The 16,225-nt window shown below is 52.8% G+C and overlaps 1 protein-coding gene across 9 annotated transcripts in view; it reads right to left on the bottom strand.

Annotated features, from left to right (window-relative positions):
- The window catches only part of IQSEC1 (IQ motif and Sec7 domain ArfGEF 1), a 354,630-nt gene that overhangs the window by 65,121 nt on the left and 273,284 nt on the right, over positions 1–16,225 (bottom strand). Inside the window, exon 1 of one of the 9 annotated variants that reach the window (XM_006747298.3) lies at positions 4,762–5,037. The exons of 7 other annotated variants lie outside the window; for them this stretch is intronic. In XM_006747298.3, the coding sequence (XP_006747361.1) occupies positions 4,762–4,826 (65 nt within the window). In that variant the 5' untranslated portion in view covers positions 4,827–5,037. Of the gene's footprint in view, positions 1–4,761; positions 5,038–16,225 lie in introns of those variants that run through there. One more of the 9 variants, XM_006747299.3, reaches the window with a different exon arrangement.

The following is a 16,225-nucleotide window of genomic DNA, read 5'->3' as shown; positions in this document are numbered from 1 at the left end:
GGGTGGTCCTCAAACCAAAGCCCGAGGCTGGGGCATTTGGAAACATTTTGGAAATGCTGATGCCAGGGGATACCAGACACCTACCTGTTCCATGGCTTGGGAAAGATAGAAAAGGCTCCATTTATGATGGTGACAGATTTTGCTAAAGATTTAAATTCTAGAGGAGGCACAGCCTGGCTACGAAGAACGGAGACCCCAAAGCCAGGAAGACTGAGTTCAAATCCCAGCACTGAGACTTATGGCCAGTGACCCTGGGCAAGTCACATAACCATCCCCCAACTGTTCCCCAAGTGGGGACAGAAGCCCTTACTCACAGATTGCTCTGCGAATTAAGTACTTTGCACAGAGCTGAATGGCAGCCACTGCGATTACTATTATTATACTGACCTTTGAACAGAGAGGAAAAAACAAATGTGCTCATAGTTTCCCCATCCAGACAAGCAAGGAGGGGACTCTTGCTATGGCTCTGCATCTGGGCCTTCAGTTCCGATTAAATGGTTACCATGTTAGGAAGGCGCAAAGCAAGGAAATAAAAGGGAATGACCCTTTCCATCAAGGAGCAGGGAAGCCACAGCTATGTGCAAATAAAGCATAAAAGGATACTCAAGTGAGAGCAGCTAGGATCGTGCCTTAGTTAAAGCCACACAGCTCCAGAAACCAGCAAAAAAGGACCGTGAGGAACTACCTTTAACTCAGTAGTCACTTCTCAAGAGAAGAGGTGGTGATGATGCTGGTGTTGCTGGCTACCGGCTACGGTTTGCTGGGCATTGAATAGGTAGGAGTCACCAGGCAAAGCTGCATATGCCCTCCGGGGAGATACTTCTTAGCCCCATTTCATGGATGAGAAAATCAAGGCTCGGACAGCGGAGGCCACATCACCGAAGCCACACAGCTGCGAAGAGGCAGAGTAGGCTTTGTGTGACCCCCAAGGCCTGTCTGGGTTCTGTGACACACGGTTTCACGTTATTAACCTTGGTGCCTCTACATCTAGCCCAGGGCCTGGCACAAAGTAGGTGCTCAGTAGCTAGTGAGTGAATAAAGGAACATAGGAAGTGCAACAACGGGTGCCCTGTGGGTCGTACACATCTCTCCTGAGAACAAAGCACCCCCAAGCCCAGGAGAGCATGCGTGCATCTGTGGGTGCAGTCACTCGCTGACGCCTGGCTGTGCCTACCACGTGGCCAGGCGCTGTGCTGGGCAGGCATCAGCGCACACAGGCCCCAGGGCTTAAAGGGGCACTTGCCCAACTAGGGGGACGGCCACAGCAGCCAGCAGAGTGGCAGGTCCAGGTGGCACCGTGCCATGTTTCCCACCATAATCACCATCCACCGCTCCTCGGCAGCAGCTCAGGCAGTGGGAGCGGCCAGATTCTCCAAGGCTGCACCAATTAATTCTTCAAGAGCCTTAATGCCCTTTAAAGTCATTATGATTTGCTTTTGAGGACAAATGATAAATCACATTCAACAGCCTTTGAGCATCCTCCCCCATAGCACAAACACACACACTTCCACAGGGGACCTGGGCCACCTCTGCGGAGCTCTCCCCAGGCCTCCAGCCTGCCGCAAGCCCACTGGGCAGATATTCCACGTGTCATCACAATTCAGAGGAAATTTACAAAAGGGGAAGGAAGAAAATCCCATGGGTCACTGGCAGCGGGAAGAGCAGAGCGCTGACTTGGACAATCGCAGCTCGGACTGGAGGCCTGGGGCTGGTCAGCAGTGCGAGGGCTGTCAGACACGTCCTTGAGCATCTGTGTGAAGCAGGGTACCATTCCCTTCCATGGAGGGGGAAACTGAGGCTCAGAGGAATGTGGTCTGAGGAATGTGACTGGCATAACGTCACAAAGCTGAGCTGGGATTTGAAACAAAGTGTTCACCTCCCTGAGCCCTTCTTTGCTGATGCCCTGAGCTGCTTTGGCCTCACAGATTCTCCTGGCCAACCAAGATCCCTCGTTCCACACAGTCAGGCCAGGTAACACCCGCACACACGCGCGGACACACACACACATATCCTGAGCTCCTGGAGCCTACGGGGCCCTGTTCAATCCCTTCCAGGAACACCTATTTGCCCAGTCATCACACGGTTTGACTGCAGCTGTCAGTCCTGTCCATGTTTTTGAACTGAAGCTGTGTAAATATTAGCACAGCTAGTCCACAGTCCAACTTCCTTGAGCGAAAGCCTGAAAATCCTGGCAGGGCTGGCAGGGGCCCTCCAGCAGAACATCTGGGTTCTACTCCAGGCTCCCCTTGTAATAGCCCAGTCAGGTCACTGGATTCCCTATTTTAACATGCCCATTCAGAAAGGGAGGGTAGGGAGAGACCTGGGCTGCCCTGAGTCTCAAACAGCAGAGCATCAAGGTGCTGCCACGCAAAGGTGTCATGCTTGCTATCAGGGAGAAGCCTGTGTTTACAGGTGGTGTGGCCATGCCTGGAGGGGGTTATCTTGGACCTGTTACACACTGGGGGTCTCCTGAGGTCTCCGGAGCATGCTGGATCCTTCCTGGGTTTGGAGAGGGAAAGATGGCCAGCTGGGAGGACTCTGCGTGGGGGGCAAGGTGGCCAGCCCAAGGAGTAGCTGGCTAAGCCTCCGCAGGCCAGGAGCTGGGCTGATTCTGCACCCCCCCCCTTCAGAACTGCATCCCAGGCACTCCAGAGCAAATGTGATCCACCTGCTCTGAGGCGGACGGGTGAACTTCGGGTTGTGCCGGAGAGGGGCTTCTCAATCTCCAGGACACCTGGCCTGTGCTCTGAGACTCGGGGAGCAGCTGTTCACCACCAACCCTGACAACAAAAGGACTCAAGCAGGCTTCCCTGCAGCTAGAAGATTTAGAGTTGGATACAAAGAAGGAATTCCAATAAGAAGGGATGCAGGACTGAGAAATAAGCCAAAGAGGTGACTACGGACATCCCAACTGGAAGGGTGATATTGGAGAGGTCCTAATGCAGGGGCACCAGGGACACCCCTCAGCTGGGAGCAGAAGAGTCGTCGCCTGTGGAGCATGCCGACTGCGTCACCACGACTGTGCTGGCCCTGGGAGGACAAACACTCTGAGTTTTGCTCACTGCTATGTCCCCAGTGCCTAGACAGGGAACGCTCACAGCAGGTACTCCGTAAACCGCAGAGCCTTGGTGCCGACAAGACTTTAACACTCAGCCTCAGTTTGCTCTCCTGCGATATGGGGACGCCAGAACCACAAGGACAAGAATGCAAATGCGATACCGGGTGGGACAGCTGCGTAAGACAGTAGCACGTGTGCGATATGAATATCGTGACCCCCCATTCTCGGACTCATGCCACCGATTCCAGACAGCTGGCCCTGCAGCTGCAGCTTGCCCAGCCTCCGTCCCAGACACAAGAAGCGACGGGTTCTTGGGAACCGCACCCCCACAACCCCACACGGAGCCTCAGCCCAGCGTCCCAGGCCCCTGGGGTGAGGAGGGGGCAGAGGGGACCACATGCATGTTCTCAGTGCAACTGCCAGACACACGCCGCAGAATTTTTGAACTCAGAGATCAAACGGCTGCAGGTGGGCTTCCCCCCAACCCTCAGGGGGCCCGACACAAGCCAAGTCAGCTTGTCAACAAATCCTCTCCGCCCCACAGCCTGGCTCCTCCAAGGGGCCTGCACACAGCTCAGGGGGCAGCTGTGCTGGTGAGCGAAGCAAGGAAATCGATATTCCCAGCACATACACACTCTCCTTCCATAAATACTGGCCCCTGGACTCTCAGGCAGCCACCCACAGGCCCCAAAGCAGAAAAGGGTTGGTCTCTGGGACACACGTTCGTTCGCCCCCGTCAAGACTCCATCCCTGACCACACCAGGCCCATGAAAAACACACACACACCCAGTCACACCAGCAGACCCCTCACAGCCGCACTCACACAACAGCAGGAGCCCCACAGATCTCAACCTCCCCAGGACTCCAGGCTCCCCAGCGCACTCCTGGGTCGCCCCCGCCTCCCCTCCCCCCCAAGCATACCTGGACCACCTGCACACAGCCGGGAACGAATCCCTCCTCCTCACACACACTTGCCCGGGGTCTCCCTAACAGAGCTGACTCGTAACCTGGGATACGGGCCCAGGGACTCGCATAACTAGGCCCACAGGAAGACTCCCTGGCAGCCTCAGCCTGCCTCAACCAGACGCAAGCACGGACGCCCGCCGGCCACACTCCGACTCACAAACTCCAGTCCACTGTCTCCCGCCTGGCGCCGGATACCCACGCGCATCAGTTTCTCCCACGGAAACTCACCCACACACAAGCTCCCATCCCGACAGTCGCTTGGGAGCGAGCATGCACATGCCCGCATGCACACACACGCACACACTCCTGTCCTGACAGCATCTCTTTTTCTCACACGCACGAACTCAGGTCCCGGGTCTGGTTGCACACATACGATTACAGCCACACTCCACCACCCCCTCAGCCCTCCTCCCTCTCTCACACACAGGCCCTCATCACACACATCCTGACCGTCTCACGCACTCCGGCACACCCATCCCCGCAGCCTCTCTGGCACACACTTATACGTACAGCCCCGGCAGGCTCTAACAAACCACCGCACAACACAGCACCCGGCTCTCTCACAAACCCACAACATACTGCACGCCAACTGTGCAACGGCTGGGGTTCTGCTGGCTCCCCCACCCTGCCCCGCCAGCCCATTTCCGTGCAGCCCCTCCCCAAGGCCCTCTCGCCCGAACCCCGGCGCCCACTCCCCCCGCCCCACCCCCGGCCTCGGCCCCGCCCGGGTCCCTTACCCGCTGTCAAGCTCCAGCTCCAGCAGGGACTGGGTCCGCTCGGAGTTGCAGTGCAGGCACCACATGGCGGCCGCGGCGGGAGTTGACGGGGCCGAGCGCCCGGGACCCAGGCCCCGCCGAGCGCGGCCGACTCCCGCCGGGGCGGCAGCCCGGGGCCGACACCCGACCACCGGGAGACCTGACCACCCGCCACGCGACCACTTCGGGTCGCCCGGCCCAGTGCCCGCCGGTTCCCGCTGCTCCCGGCCCTAGTCCCAGCCCCAGGCCGGCCAAGCCCTCCCCTCCGCCGCCGCCGCCGCCGCCGCCACCGCCACCCGCCCGCCTGGCGCAGAGCGAGGCCCGGCCGGAGGAATGTGGCCCGGGAGGGGGCGGGGCCAGGGGCGGGGCCCGAGGCCGGACTGCGCCCGGCGGGCGGGGCTGCGCGGAGCCTCGTGGGGAAGCGCGGGGGCAGGGCACGATGGGGCGGGGCTGCGCGCAGGGGCGGGGCGAGCCGAGCCAAGTCGGGAGGATCGCAGCGGAGAAGTTCTCCGCAACAGCATCCCTTGTACCTACAAGTTAGGCCCTTTTCTGGGAGGTCTCCCTCCAAAACAGAGTCCTCAAATATACGTATCTTCCTTCCCAACGTGTAAGCACAGCAAATACAAAACCCAAACCAGCCAACTCTGCTGATGGCGCCAATCTTCGCCAATCCTCACTTTGGCCGAAGTTTATAAAATGGGACCTCTGCTCCCGGGATGGTGTGGCTCCGGGGCTCTGATGCTCCTGCCCCAGAGAAAAAAGTGGGTTCCATCCTGAGGCCGGAGACGCCCATTTGGGGACTTCTGGGTGAGGATCTGATGAAAGCAGCTTCTTTTTCCCTAAGCCCACCCAACCCCACCAGAGACAACTTTCAGACCCCCATGGCTGGCTTAGAGTAATCCTGCTTCCCTATTAGAGCTCTCTACCTACATCTGGTCCTCAAGACAACATTGTGATATAGGTGGAGCTATTAGTGGCCCCATTTTCCAGAAGAGGAAATTGAGGCTCACCTTAAATGGGTTAACTCTAAGAGGTTTTCCCTCACCTTCTCTTCCAGGCTGCTCATTTCTCCTTACTATAAGCAATCATGGCTTGCTGTTCTCAATTTGCATATTAACTTGTTTATTATCTGTCCTTGGGCTTCATGAAGGCAGGAATAGAGACCAGCACCCACACTTGTGGAATGCCCAAATGTGGTTGGGAGACATCAAGCGGACACAGACACAATCAAAACCCCACCTGCCCCACCTGCAAGTCCATCTCCTGGAGGGCCAGGCAGCTGGCACGTTTGCAGAAGTCAGGAAGAAGTAGGAAGCCACTAATGCAGGGACTCCTCTTGTGCCCTTTTGAGTCTTTCATTCGGAGGGGGTGGTGCCAAGAGCCTAATGATGAGTGCTTTCCCAGATGGGGAAACTGGAGTGGGGTGGGGGACAGTGAAGGAAGAGGGCTGGGCTGGCCCAGCTTGCAGCACAGGAAAAGGCCATCCCTAGATCCAGTTTAGTGTACCGGGGTTCCCAGGCAACAGGCTGAGCAGGAATCCAGTGCCCCTCACTGCCCGTCTCCACATTTCTCCTCTCTGCTTCTGATGTTGTCTTTGCTACATTAAAAATAAATAAAGACTCAGAATGGGAGAAAATATTTGCAAATCACATATCTGATAAGGGTCTAGTATCTATGCCATATAAAGAACCCTTCCAACTCAACAATAAAAAGGCAAATAACCCAATTAAAAAACGGGCAAAGGATCTGAACAGACACTTCTCCAGAGAAGATATATGAATGTCCAATAAACGCATGAAAAGATGCTGAACATCACTAATCATCTGGGCAATGCAAATCAAAACCACGATGAGATAGCACCTTATACCCACCAGGATGGCTAGAATCAGGAAGATGGACAAAAGCACCTACACACAAGGCTTCCAGAAGGAGAAGACTTCTGACACACACTGCTCAAAGACTGCTACCACGTTCTGTATCCTGGCTGGGGGGAGGGGGAGGTAGGAGAGGATAGTTTTGAAATCATCCAGTTGGGGGAGGGGGTGGAAAACTCCCACCCCAGCTTGAACAGCCCTCTAAAAATAGGTTGCAATAAATGGAGCCAAGAGAATTCCCCTAGCCCAGCTGCTGGAGCACTCCAGAAACAGGCTCCGACCGACAGCCTCACGACCTGGATTCTCCAAGAATTCCAGGCACTTGTCCAGGCCCACGGCCTAGCCGCCTGCCAGGATGGTCTTGGCGACATTGTTCCTGCTGGGATTTAGAAGAAGGGGGTTGAATTTCCCTGTTAGCATTTGGAATACCAGAGGATGGAGTCCCTGGAAACCAAATGCCTCTTAATTCTCTTGTTTTGTTTTATCTCCCTACAAAGTGTGCCTCTTACTTCTGCTCAGTTAACTGCCTCACAGATTAATAATTTAGGGAATCGTGAGGCAAACAACAAAGTTCCAGCCTGGAGAGGCAGAGAAAGTCAATTTTTCTGCTAAAATGACTAGACTGGGCAGAATTCTTACATGTTCCATTTGGACTCCTTCTGAGTCTCAGTTTTCTCAACTGTAAAGTATGCCTCATGGACCACATCTACCCTGGAGAATTCATCTTGCTGTTTAATTTAACTTAGTAAGCATTTATTAGTGCTTACTCTGTGCCTGTCATCTGAGGCCTCAATGGGAGACACTGATGTGACAAGTGTCCCTCAGTATGATGTTATGATAATCTAGAGGAAGGAGCCTGTAATTGCCCCACAAGAGGCTCCAAAGATGAAGGGACTTTGGGGCAGAGGCTTGAGGGATGAGTAGGAGCTCATATATAGGGGTACAGGATTCAAGAAAGTCGTGAAAATGTTTAGTTCCACTGTACCGTCCTGGATTTCAGTCCTAAGTTGCTTGCCTTGGCCTGTTTCATGTGTCATGACCCAATTTCATCCCCATCCCCCTGGCTTCTGACACCAGATATGTATGTAGCATCCCCACCCCCCACCCCGTAAGGCCAACCTTTGCAGTCCCTCTCCCAGAGCTGTCAGGATGAAGGCCAGCCCTCCACACAGCCTGCCTCCAGGCCTGTGTGCCGTGATTGAGGTTTACCTCTTCAGCCCTCGCCACTCATCATGCCCCCTCCACGCACACCATACGTCCAGCAATACAAAACTTCTTTCAAAGCCCCAAAGTCCTGCTGTGCCTGGCTCATAGCTAAGACTTTGGATTTCAGCTTTCAATGTCACCTCTCCCAGAAAGCCACCCCTGACCGGCCCCTAGTCCAAGTTAGACACTCCTCTTAGGCACTCTCGGGTTTACTCTGCACCTGCTCTCCCATCACACCAATGAGCTATATTGCTATTGCCAGGCAGAGTTAGGCCTGCATCCTTCTCTGCAGCATCCATCACACCTACTATGGGACCCGGGACACAGAGGTGCTCAGCAGTTGAATTAATCTGGCCTGAGAGTCAAATCTGGCCCACTGCCTGCTTTTTTAAAATAAAGTTTTATTGGGGCGCCTGGGTGGCTCAGTCGTTAAGCGTCTGCCTTTGGCTCAGGTCATGATCCCAGGGTCCTGGGATCGAGCCCCGCATCGGGCTCCCTGCTCCGTGGGAAGCCTGCTTCTCCCTCTCCCGCTCCCCCTGCTTGTGTTCCCTCTCTCACCGTGTCTCTCTCTGTCAAATAAATAAGTAAAATCTTTAAAAAAAATAAAAAATAATAAAATAAAATAAAATAAAGTTTTATTGGAACAGAGTCACACTCATTCACTTATGTATTGTCTGCAGATACTTTTGTGCTACAACAACAAAGCTGAAGAGTTACAATGGAGATAGATGACTTACAATGCCTAAAATATTTATATCTAGCCCTCCACAGAAAAAGTTCATATACCCTGCAATAAGTCAGGCTCCTCTGAGGGAGTTTCATGTTGGCACCAGCTACCCTGCCTGTTTAGCCAGACCTCCAGTGCCCTGGCGCAAGCCCGCCGTGGACAAGATCTGGAAGAGCAGAATCCAGATGTCATGGGGGAAGGTGGTGATTAAAACTATAGGGCTGGGCCAGGTGACCTTCAGACAAGATGGCCACGTGATGGGACAATCCACTGCTAGGAATGACTCCTACGGAGCTCTTTGCCCGTGTGTACAAAGACTTAGGTCCAAGGATATTAGTTGTTTGTAACAGCAGAACAGGGAGGAGGAGACATGCAATGTCCCTCAGGGGCGACTGGTTAAGTACACAGCAATACGCCCATCAGTGGAATCCTATGTTAACAAGATGGCGGCAGCACCATACACATAGGAAATGATCTGAGATGTGACACTGTGATTAACAATCCAATAAATGGTGATAAGTATTTATAATAAAATATACAGAACACTAGTGTGCTTATATAGCATCATATAACCATTGACTATTTCTTAAAGAAGATCCAAGAAACATGGACCAGTGGTTGCCTCTGGTAAGGGTAATCGGGTTTCCAAAGATTCCTGGACATGGGCTTCTGCTCTCTAAGCCTGAAGTCTTATTGGGACAGGGCTGGGAAGGAGAAAGGAGGACTTTTCACTCTATGCCCTTCTATAGTTTTCAAAATTTTACACAAGTGTTTGTTACCTTAAAAAAAAAAAAAAAAGCCAGTGCAATAAAGAAATCAATAAAATCATGGCAACCCACAGGACCGGAGGTCTTCTAGCGTCTTGTAGGAGAATCTGAGGCCCTCCAGAACCAGTCCCCAAAGACCCCAAATTCTAGACGGGACTTAGGCCACCTCTCGGGCCCTCTGGATTCCTTTTCCTCTGAGTCGGCTGTGTCTTACTGATGGCCGTGAAAATCAATTGGAGCCCATTTGACTCCCTCTCAGTGCCTGTTGATCGTTCATCTGTCGCTCTTCGTAAGACCGAACAAACATCCCTACGGCACGGCCAGGATGCTGGGCGTGGGAGGGAGCTCTCTCATCATCCCTGTGGCCCAAGCCCTCATTTTACAGACAGGGAAACTGAGGCCCTGAGTGATAAAGGGATGTGCCCTGGGGTGTGTACTAGAAACAATGACACTGGCCCAGGTGTCCTGCCTCCCAGACCACAGTACCCCACCGTCCAGCACACAGCGGGGCTGTGGGTGAGGTGTCGGTTCCCTACAGAAGAGAACTTCTTCCTAGGAGTGTTGGATGCTGTAGGAACCCGGAGGCAGCTGTGCAGAATGCAGAACTGTGTACAGTGGTATCTCAGAGAAGCCCGTCAGTCCCCCAGAACAGAAAGTTTCCAGATAAATCAAGCTGCTCTGAAGTGCCAAGTTACTTTTAAAATTTCACAGAAACCACTTGCAAATCACAGGCTTCCCTAGTTGCCCTACACCAAGTAAAGTAAATGACCTTGGGATAACTTGCTTTGGGAGGCTGGGGGTGGCCTGGAGGTGGCATAGGGTTGTTTACAGGGAACTAGTCTATATGGCCATCTCCCTGCGCAGGCACTCCTTTGGTTGTCATCCAGGCCCTGACTCCTTCCAGCCTCACTCCCAGCTCCCATCCCTATGCTAGAGCTTCTCTGAGAATGCACTGTGCACTCTTCTGTCCCAGTGCCTTTGCTTATGCGGTTCCCACTCCCCAGGCCACCCTCTTCATCTGCTTGGCAACCTCCCACTCAACCTTTAAGACTCAGCCCAAACGTCGCCTTCTCTTCAAAGCCCCTCCCAGTGCTCTGTCCCCCAGGTGGGGAGGGAAACCCTCACCTAGACTGTGGGCACCTCAAGGGCAGGGACAATGGCTCTCCATCCACCCTCGTGGTGGTGGGGCTCAGACACTGCCACTGCTCCATGTGACCAGCCACCAGCAGAGCTGAGTACCAACCATAAAAACTCAGTGGTACTTGGGTTGGCCAAGACCCGGACCATGACAGTGAGATTCAAGAGGCTTTAATGTTAGCATATCCTAAATTTTAGGGCTGGACAGAATCACTGTGAGGAGCCTGAGGCCTACGGGGCAGGGGGGAGGGAGGATCACTTCCCCAAGACACTCTGGGGCACAGCCAAGAAGGCGTTATCATCTGACTTCCTTTCCGCAGCTCCTTCCCCACCGCTCTGACAAAGCAAACCACAGAGTCAGGGAACCATTGTGGTTTGAGGTGTAAGGAGGCTGTTTTCCTGTGGTCTTTAAATGAACAATAAAAATTAGATGCAGGTGCTACTATGCTAACAGTTGACTAATGGATTAACCCAGGCTGTGACGGAAAGATCCTTAGGGAGGGCTTGCAATAACAGAACCACACAGGACACAGGGTCAGATGCAAGGAGAAACGAAACCCCTTACCAACACTGGGTGGCTCTATGGGAGCTCTGAAAAGCCTAGCACGTGACAGGTGCTCAGTGACTGACAATGTGAACAAAACGATCAGGAATGATCACTTCCTCCAAGAAGCTCTCCTAGCCTGGATCCCCAGAGCACTCCATGTTTCTAGGTCCCCAGTGCCCACTGCAACCCCTGACGCAAAATGGGTAACAGTTTGTTGTAAAAGTGAAGGAAGGTGGTGGGGGTGGCCATGGGTCTGAAGGTGCTGATGGTTTCCCTCCTCAGTGTGGCCACCCTTGTGTGCACCCTCCCTCTCTCCTAGTCCTTCTGCTGGGCCCAGCCAGGTCAGCTGAGCTGCTTGCCCTGGGATTTAGGGGGCAGGGCCCACAGAGAATAGACCTGTGGCTTCTAAGTGCCACTACTTGAGTTACAGGTCTCTATTCAAGTGGATGGGAAATGGCCGTTTGCCGGTCTTCTTGCAGGATTCAAGAGGCCTCACGACATCAGGAAGACATTTAGAAGCAAATATCTGAGCTGCCACCTTCATCAGTGAAGGGCTCTTCCCTGACTGCACCGCACCCCACTGCCCTTGAAATCATACTGCACATCACACTTCCCAACAGGTGGCCCTAGGATACAATCAAAGTGACCCCACTTCAGCCCCTCAAACTCAACCCCCCTTTCCCTGGCTGGTAGCACAGGGAAGCCACTTGGCCAGATCCTCAGGTCTGATCCTCTGGGCCCCTCTGTACCTGAGACAGAGCCTAGGCCACCTCGGTTCTCTGCCCCAGATAGAAGAGGCAGCCCTGTGGCCAGTGGGTCTGGACACACATCCCAGCCCCTGACCCCCATGTGTAACGGTGGGTGAGTCACCCAGCTTCCTGGGGCCTCAGTGAGTGCACCTGTAAACCCTCCTTGCAGGAGTGGTGTGGGGGCTTGGCAGGAACACCTGAAATTGCCTGGCCAGGCCCGGGCACCCAGGAGGCCTTCAGAGCTTGGCAGTCCCTTCCCCTGCTCCACCACTGTCCCCACACAGTGGGAATGCTTATGGCTTAGGGCATCTGTCGGGGTCCATAGCCTAGCTCCCCCGCATCTGATCTTTGATCTTGCACCTTGGGCAAGTGGGTCTCTCTGAGCCTCCTTTCCCACCTCCCTGCCTCTATTTGCCTGTTCCTTAAGTTTGGGGCTGTTACCTCTCTAGACAGCCATGGCCACCCCTCACGGGTGCATACCCTGGATCAGGCACTTTACAGAAGAGGTTGCATTTAATCCTCAATAACCTTCCACTTTACAGATATACTGTGGCTCAGAGAGGTGGGGTAACTTACTTAAGGCCACACACCTAGAGCCTGGATGATAGGGATTTGAGCCCAGGTCCATTTGACCCCCAAACCATGAATGTAATCACAAAGCTAGACCTTCCCTGTCTTCCCCCTACACAAAGTGCTTATCGGATGCAGGCTCTGTGCTAAACACTTTACACGTATCATTCACTTAAGCCTTACAATGACCTTCCTAGGAACATACCACAATTACTATTATCATCCGATCATCCAGAGAAAGAAACTGAGGCTCAGAATGGTTAAAGAATTTGCTTAAGGGCAAACAGCTAGTAAGTGAGGATTTGAACCCAGGGCTGTCTGATTCCCAAGTCTATGCTTATAACACTGTTCCCTCTGGTCTTCAAGGCCCAGTCCCCTGCAGAAGACAGTTTTCCTTCTCAGCTGATATAATGGAAATAACAAAAGCAAATACAGGCCCCCCCCCCCGCCCCACGCTGGCTATGGAGTCAGACACCTGGTTCTGTCCCCTTATTGGCAGTGTGGCCTTGGGCATCGCCATTCTGAGCCTCAGTCTCCTCCTCTGTAAAATGGGAATGAATAACAACGCGTATCACTGATGTTGTTGTAAAGACTTCAGCGGGATACCCAGGGCCTGGCCCTCAGCAAGAGTTCTGCCACCACTGACCCCACTTAGCCAGCTCCCAGGACCCTGATCACAAATCCCAATTCCCTTTGCTCTACTCCCTTCCTGGGGAAAGCCCCACTTGCCCTCTGGAGTGGAGAGCAGCTGAGGAGGAGCTGGTGGGCATGGTGGTAGCTGGCTCTGGGAAGGACTTGAGGCTTCTGCCAGCTCTGCTGGGGCAGCCCAGAGGCCCAGGTGGGGTCACACCGGGCAAGCGGTCCTGCCTTTTTTCCTTCTCCTCCCCAGCTGTCTGCACCTCTCCCTTCCTCCCTCAACTAAACTGCCCCACGGTTGAGCTCACGCTCAGAGGGCCCCTTGAACTAGCTTGCCACCAGGGATGAATTAAGGTCTGTGGTTCCAAGCCCCACGCCCAGGCCTACAGTCTGGGAAAGAGACAGACTCCATGAGTGAAGGGCTCTGAGACAGCACACACATGTTCCAATGGACAGGGGCCCGCTTGCTGTCACCTCCTCTGAGGGACCTTCTGGGACACCCCCAGGTAAAGCACATCCCCATTCTCTCTCATCTAATTCCCTTCAAAGCCCATCTCTCAGCCTATATTTATCTTGCTTAATTACTTGTTTACTTGTTTACTGTCTGTCTCCTCCACCAGAATGGAGCTCTGTGAAGGAGGCGACTTTGTTTACCACTGTAGCCCCAGGTGGTGCCTGGTCTATAGTACGTGCTCAATAAATGTCTGATAAATGAGTGAGTCATGTTGAACCACAGTCATTCTCATTCAGGGACAACCCCATGGATGGGGCAAGGCCTGTGAGCTGGGAAAGGAAAGGCAGGCCCCCCTCCCGCTCCCCATTCTTACCCTTGTCTTATTCGATCTGAGCCAACACCCCCATTTCCACCATACATAGATTATGGAAGGGCTGGGCGAAACGGTCTTTCAAAAACACCATTTTTCATCTCCAGTGTGCCCAGTACTTAAAGGAAGATTAAAGATTTTATGAAAAAGATTTTATCCGCTAAAGATTTTATAAAAAAAGATGCATCCCTTTGGCAGAGCAAATGACCATCCTTGACATATTTGGGTTTCTTTCCTGGTAGCTTTGCTTAAACTGGGGCCCATCTGTATTAAAGGGAGCAGATAAAGTGAGGGAATCGAGGAGGAAATATGGAAATCTGCAAGGCCTCGTTCTGCTTCAGATTCAGACACGTGGCATTCCAGGGAGCCACTAGAGAAGGAGCTTGCTTACTCCTGAGCAGCGTGTTCCTACCCAGAACAGCAGCTACCAAGAGGTGCCAAGCCCAGGCAAGGCCCCAGTGGCCCTCTCCTTTAATGAATAGATGCGTTCATTTATAACAAGTGCCAGGGACACCTGTTTTGCAAACGGATGCCATTAAGTGCTCCTAAAACATCAGCCTCTCTTAAGTGGGTTAAAAATTCCCCTCCGCAATCTTCTTTATGTTATTGATTTAAACAACACCTTCTCTTATCCCGCTGGGAGGAAGACTGCAACCAGCTTGACCCGACTGCACTGATTCGGAATTAATGGACGCGGGGTATGTGTGATGCCTGACTCATTGTTTGAATAAATCCATAACTGAGAACATGTGCATTCCTGAATGTGTTCGACAACTGCCCCCAACATTCATTACTACCTACCACGTGTCAGGCACCAGCTGGGGAATCTCAGAGGATGCAGAAGCAAACAGACGTGGGCCCTACCTTCCGACGCTTGGCGAGTAAGGGGACTGCAGGAAAATCACAATCATTGGTGCCAGCCCTGTTCCCACACGAGTTCACATAATCCTGACAGCAGCTCTACAAGGTGGGTTTGCACCCCAGTTTATCACGGAGGCCCCGAAGCCCAGAGTGTAAGTCATTTGTCCAAAGACGCACAACCTCTAAATGATGGCGCTGGGATTAGCACCCACCTATGCTGACACTCAGCCTGTGTTCTCTCTACTCCACCAGTGGTTCTCAACGGGTGTTCTGGCAACAGCAACAGTAGCAGTCTCAGCTGGGAATTGTTGCAGTTGCAAATTCCCACACTCCAGGAGGGTCTGATGCCTGCCACAGTCTGGGAAGCTTGCGCCAGCCAGGGCACTGGAGTGGGTCATCAGTGCGGTATGGGAGCCACCTGACATAAGATCAGGACTGACTGTGAGCTGGTGGGATGGCCATTTAGGGAAGGCTTCCTGGAGGAGGTGATGTCTGTCTTGGGATCTGTGGCATGAATGGGAATTCACTGGGTGGCCCAGCAAGGGAAGGGCACTCCAGGTATAGGGAACAGCATAGGCAAAGGCTTGGTGAGCTTGGGAAAATATAATCGTAGTTCTGCATATATGTGGAGTGTGAAGTGTGGGGATAGGTGAGCTGTGAGGAATGAGGCCAGAGGGTGAAGGGGGAAGAATTCTGCTGGCAGAAGTGGCCTGGATTTATCCCCAGGTTGGTTTTCCCAATGACCACAAAGCACATGTATACCAATTACATAACACTATGCTTTACATCAGGGAAACTCGATCTTCATCAAAAAAAAAAAAAAAAAAGTCTCACTGAGAATAAATTGAATTTTCCCATAAAAACAAATCACCCAAACTAAAACAGTTATAAAATCCTGCTTGGATCCTGTTATCAGCAGAAGGCCTGTGCTGGAGGCCTGCTCTGGGTTTGTTTAACACAGAGAACCCATGTTATAGAAGGCAGCCATAAAACAGAAGGATGCTTTTTATATCCTGATAGGGAATCAGATACAAGATGTATTGCTAGGTGAAACAAGTAAAATGATGAATGCTGTATTTGTATAAAAGGAAGGGGCAGGAGTAATCACACACATGCACACACGCTGACGTGTGCATAAAATATCTCTGGACAGTGGTTACCTCTGGGGGAACTTGACAGGGCTGGGAGGGTGGTTCACTGTTCACTGTGTGCCTTTTTTTTTTTTTTTAAGATTTTATTTATTTTATTTTAAGAGAGAGAGAGAATGAGAGAGAGAGCACATGAGAGGGGGGAGGGTCAGAGGGAGAAGCAGACTCCCTGCCGAGCAGGGAGCCTGATGTGGGACTCGATCCCGGGACTCCAGGATCACGACCTGAGCCGAAGGCAGTCGCTTAACCAACTGAGCCACCCAGGCGCCCAACACTGTGTGCCTTTTATATCTTTAATTGTTGAACTATGTGACTATATAATGCCTATAAAAATAAGAAACAAGGGGAGCCTGGGTGGCTCAGTCGTTGGGCGTCTGCCTTCGGCTCAGGTCATGATCCC

Source organism: Leptonychotes weddellii, chromosome 1 (assembly GCF_054177405.1).
Source record: "Leptonychotes weddellii isolate Sample4059 chromosome 1, ASM5417740v2, whole genome shotgun sequence".
NCBI classification, from domain to species: domain Eukaryota; kingdom Metazoa; phylum Chordata; class Mammalia; order Carnivora; family Phocidae; genus Leptonychotes; species Leptonychotes weddellii.
The sequence above is the reverse complement of the archived record's forward strand: the minus strand, read 5'-3'. Positions and strand labels throughout refer to the sequence as shown.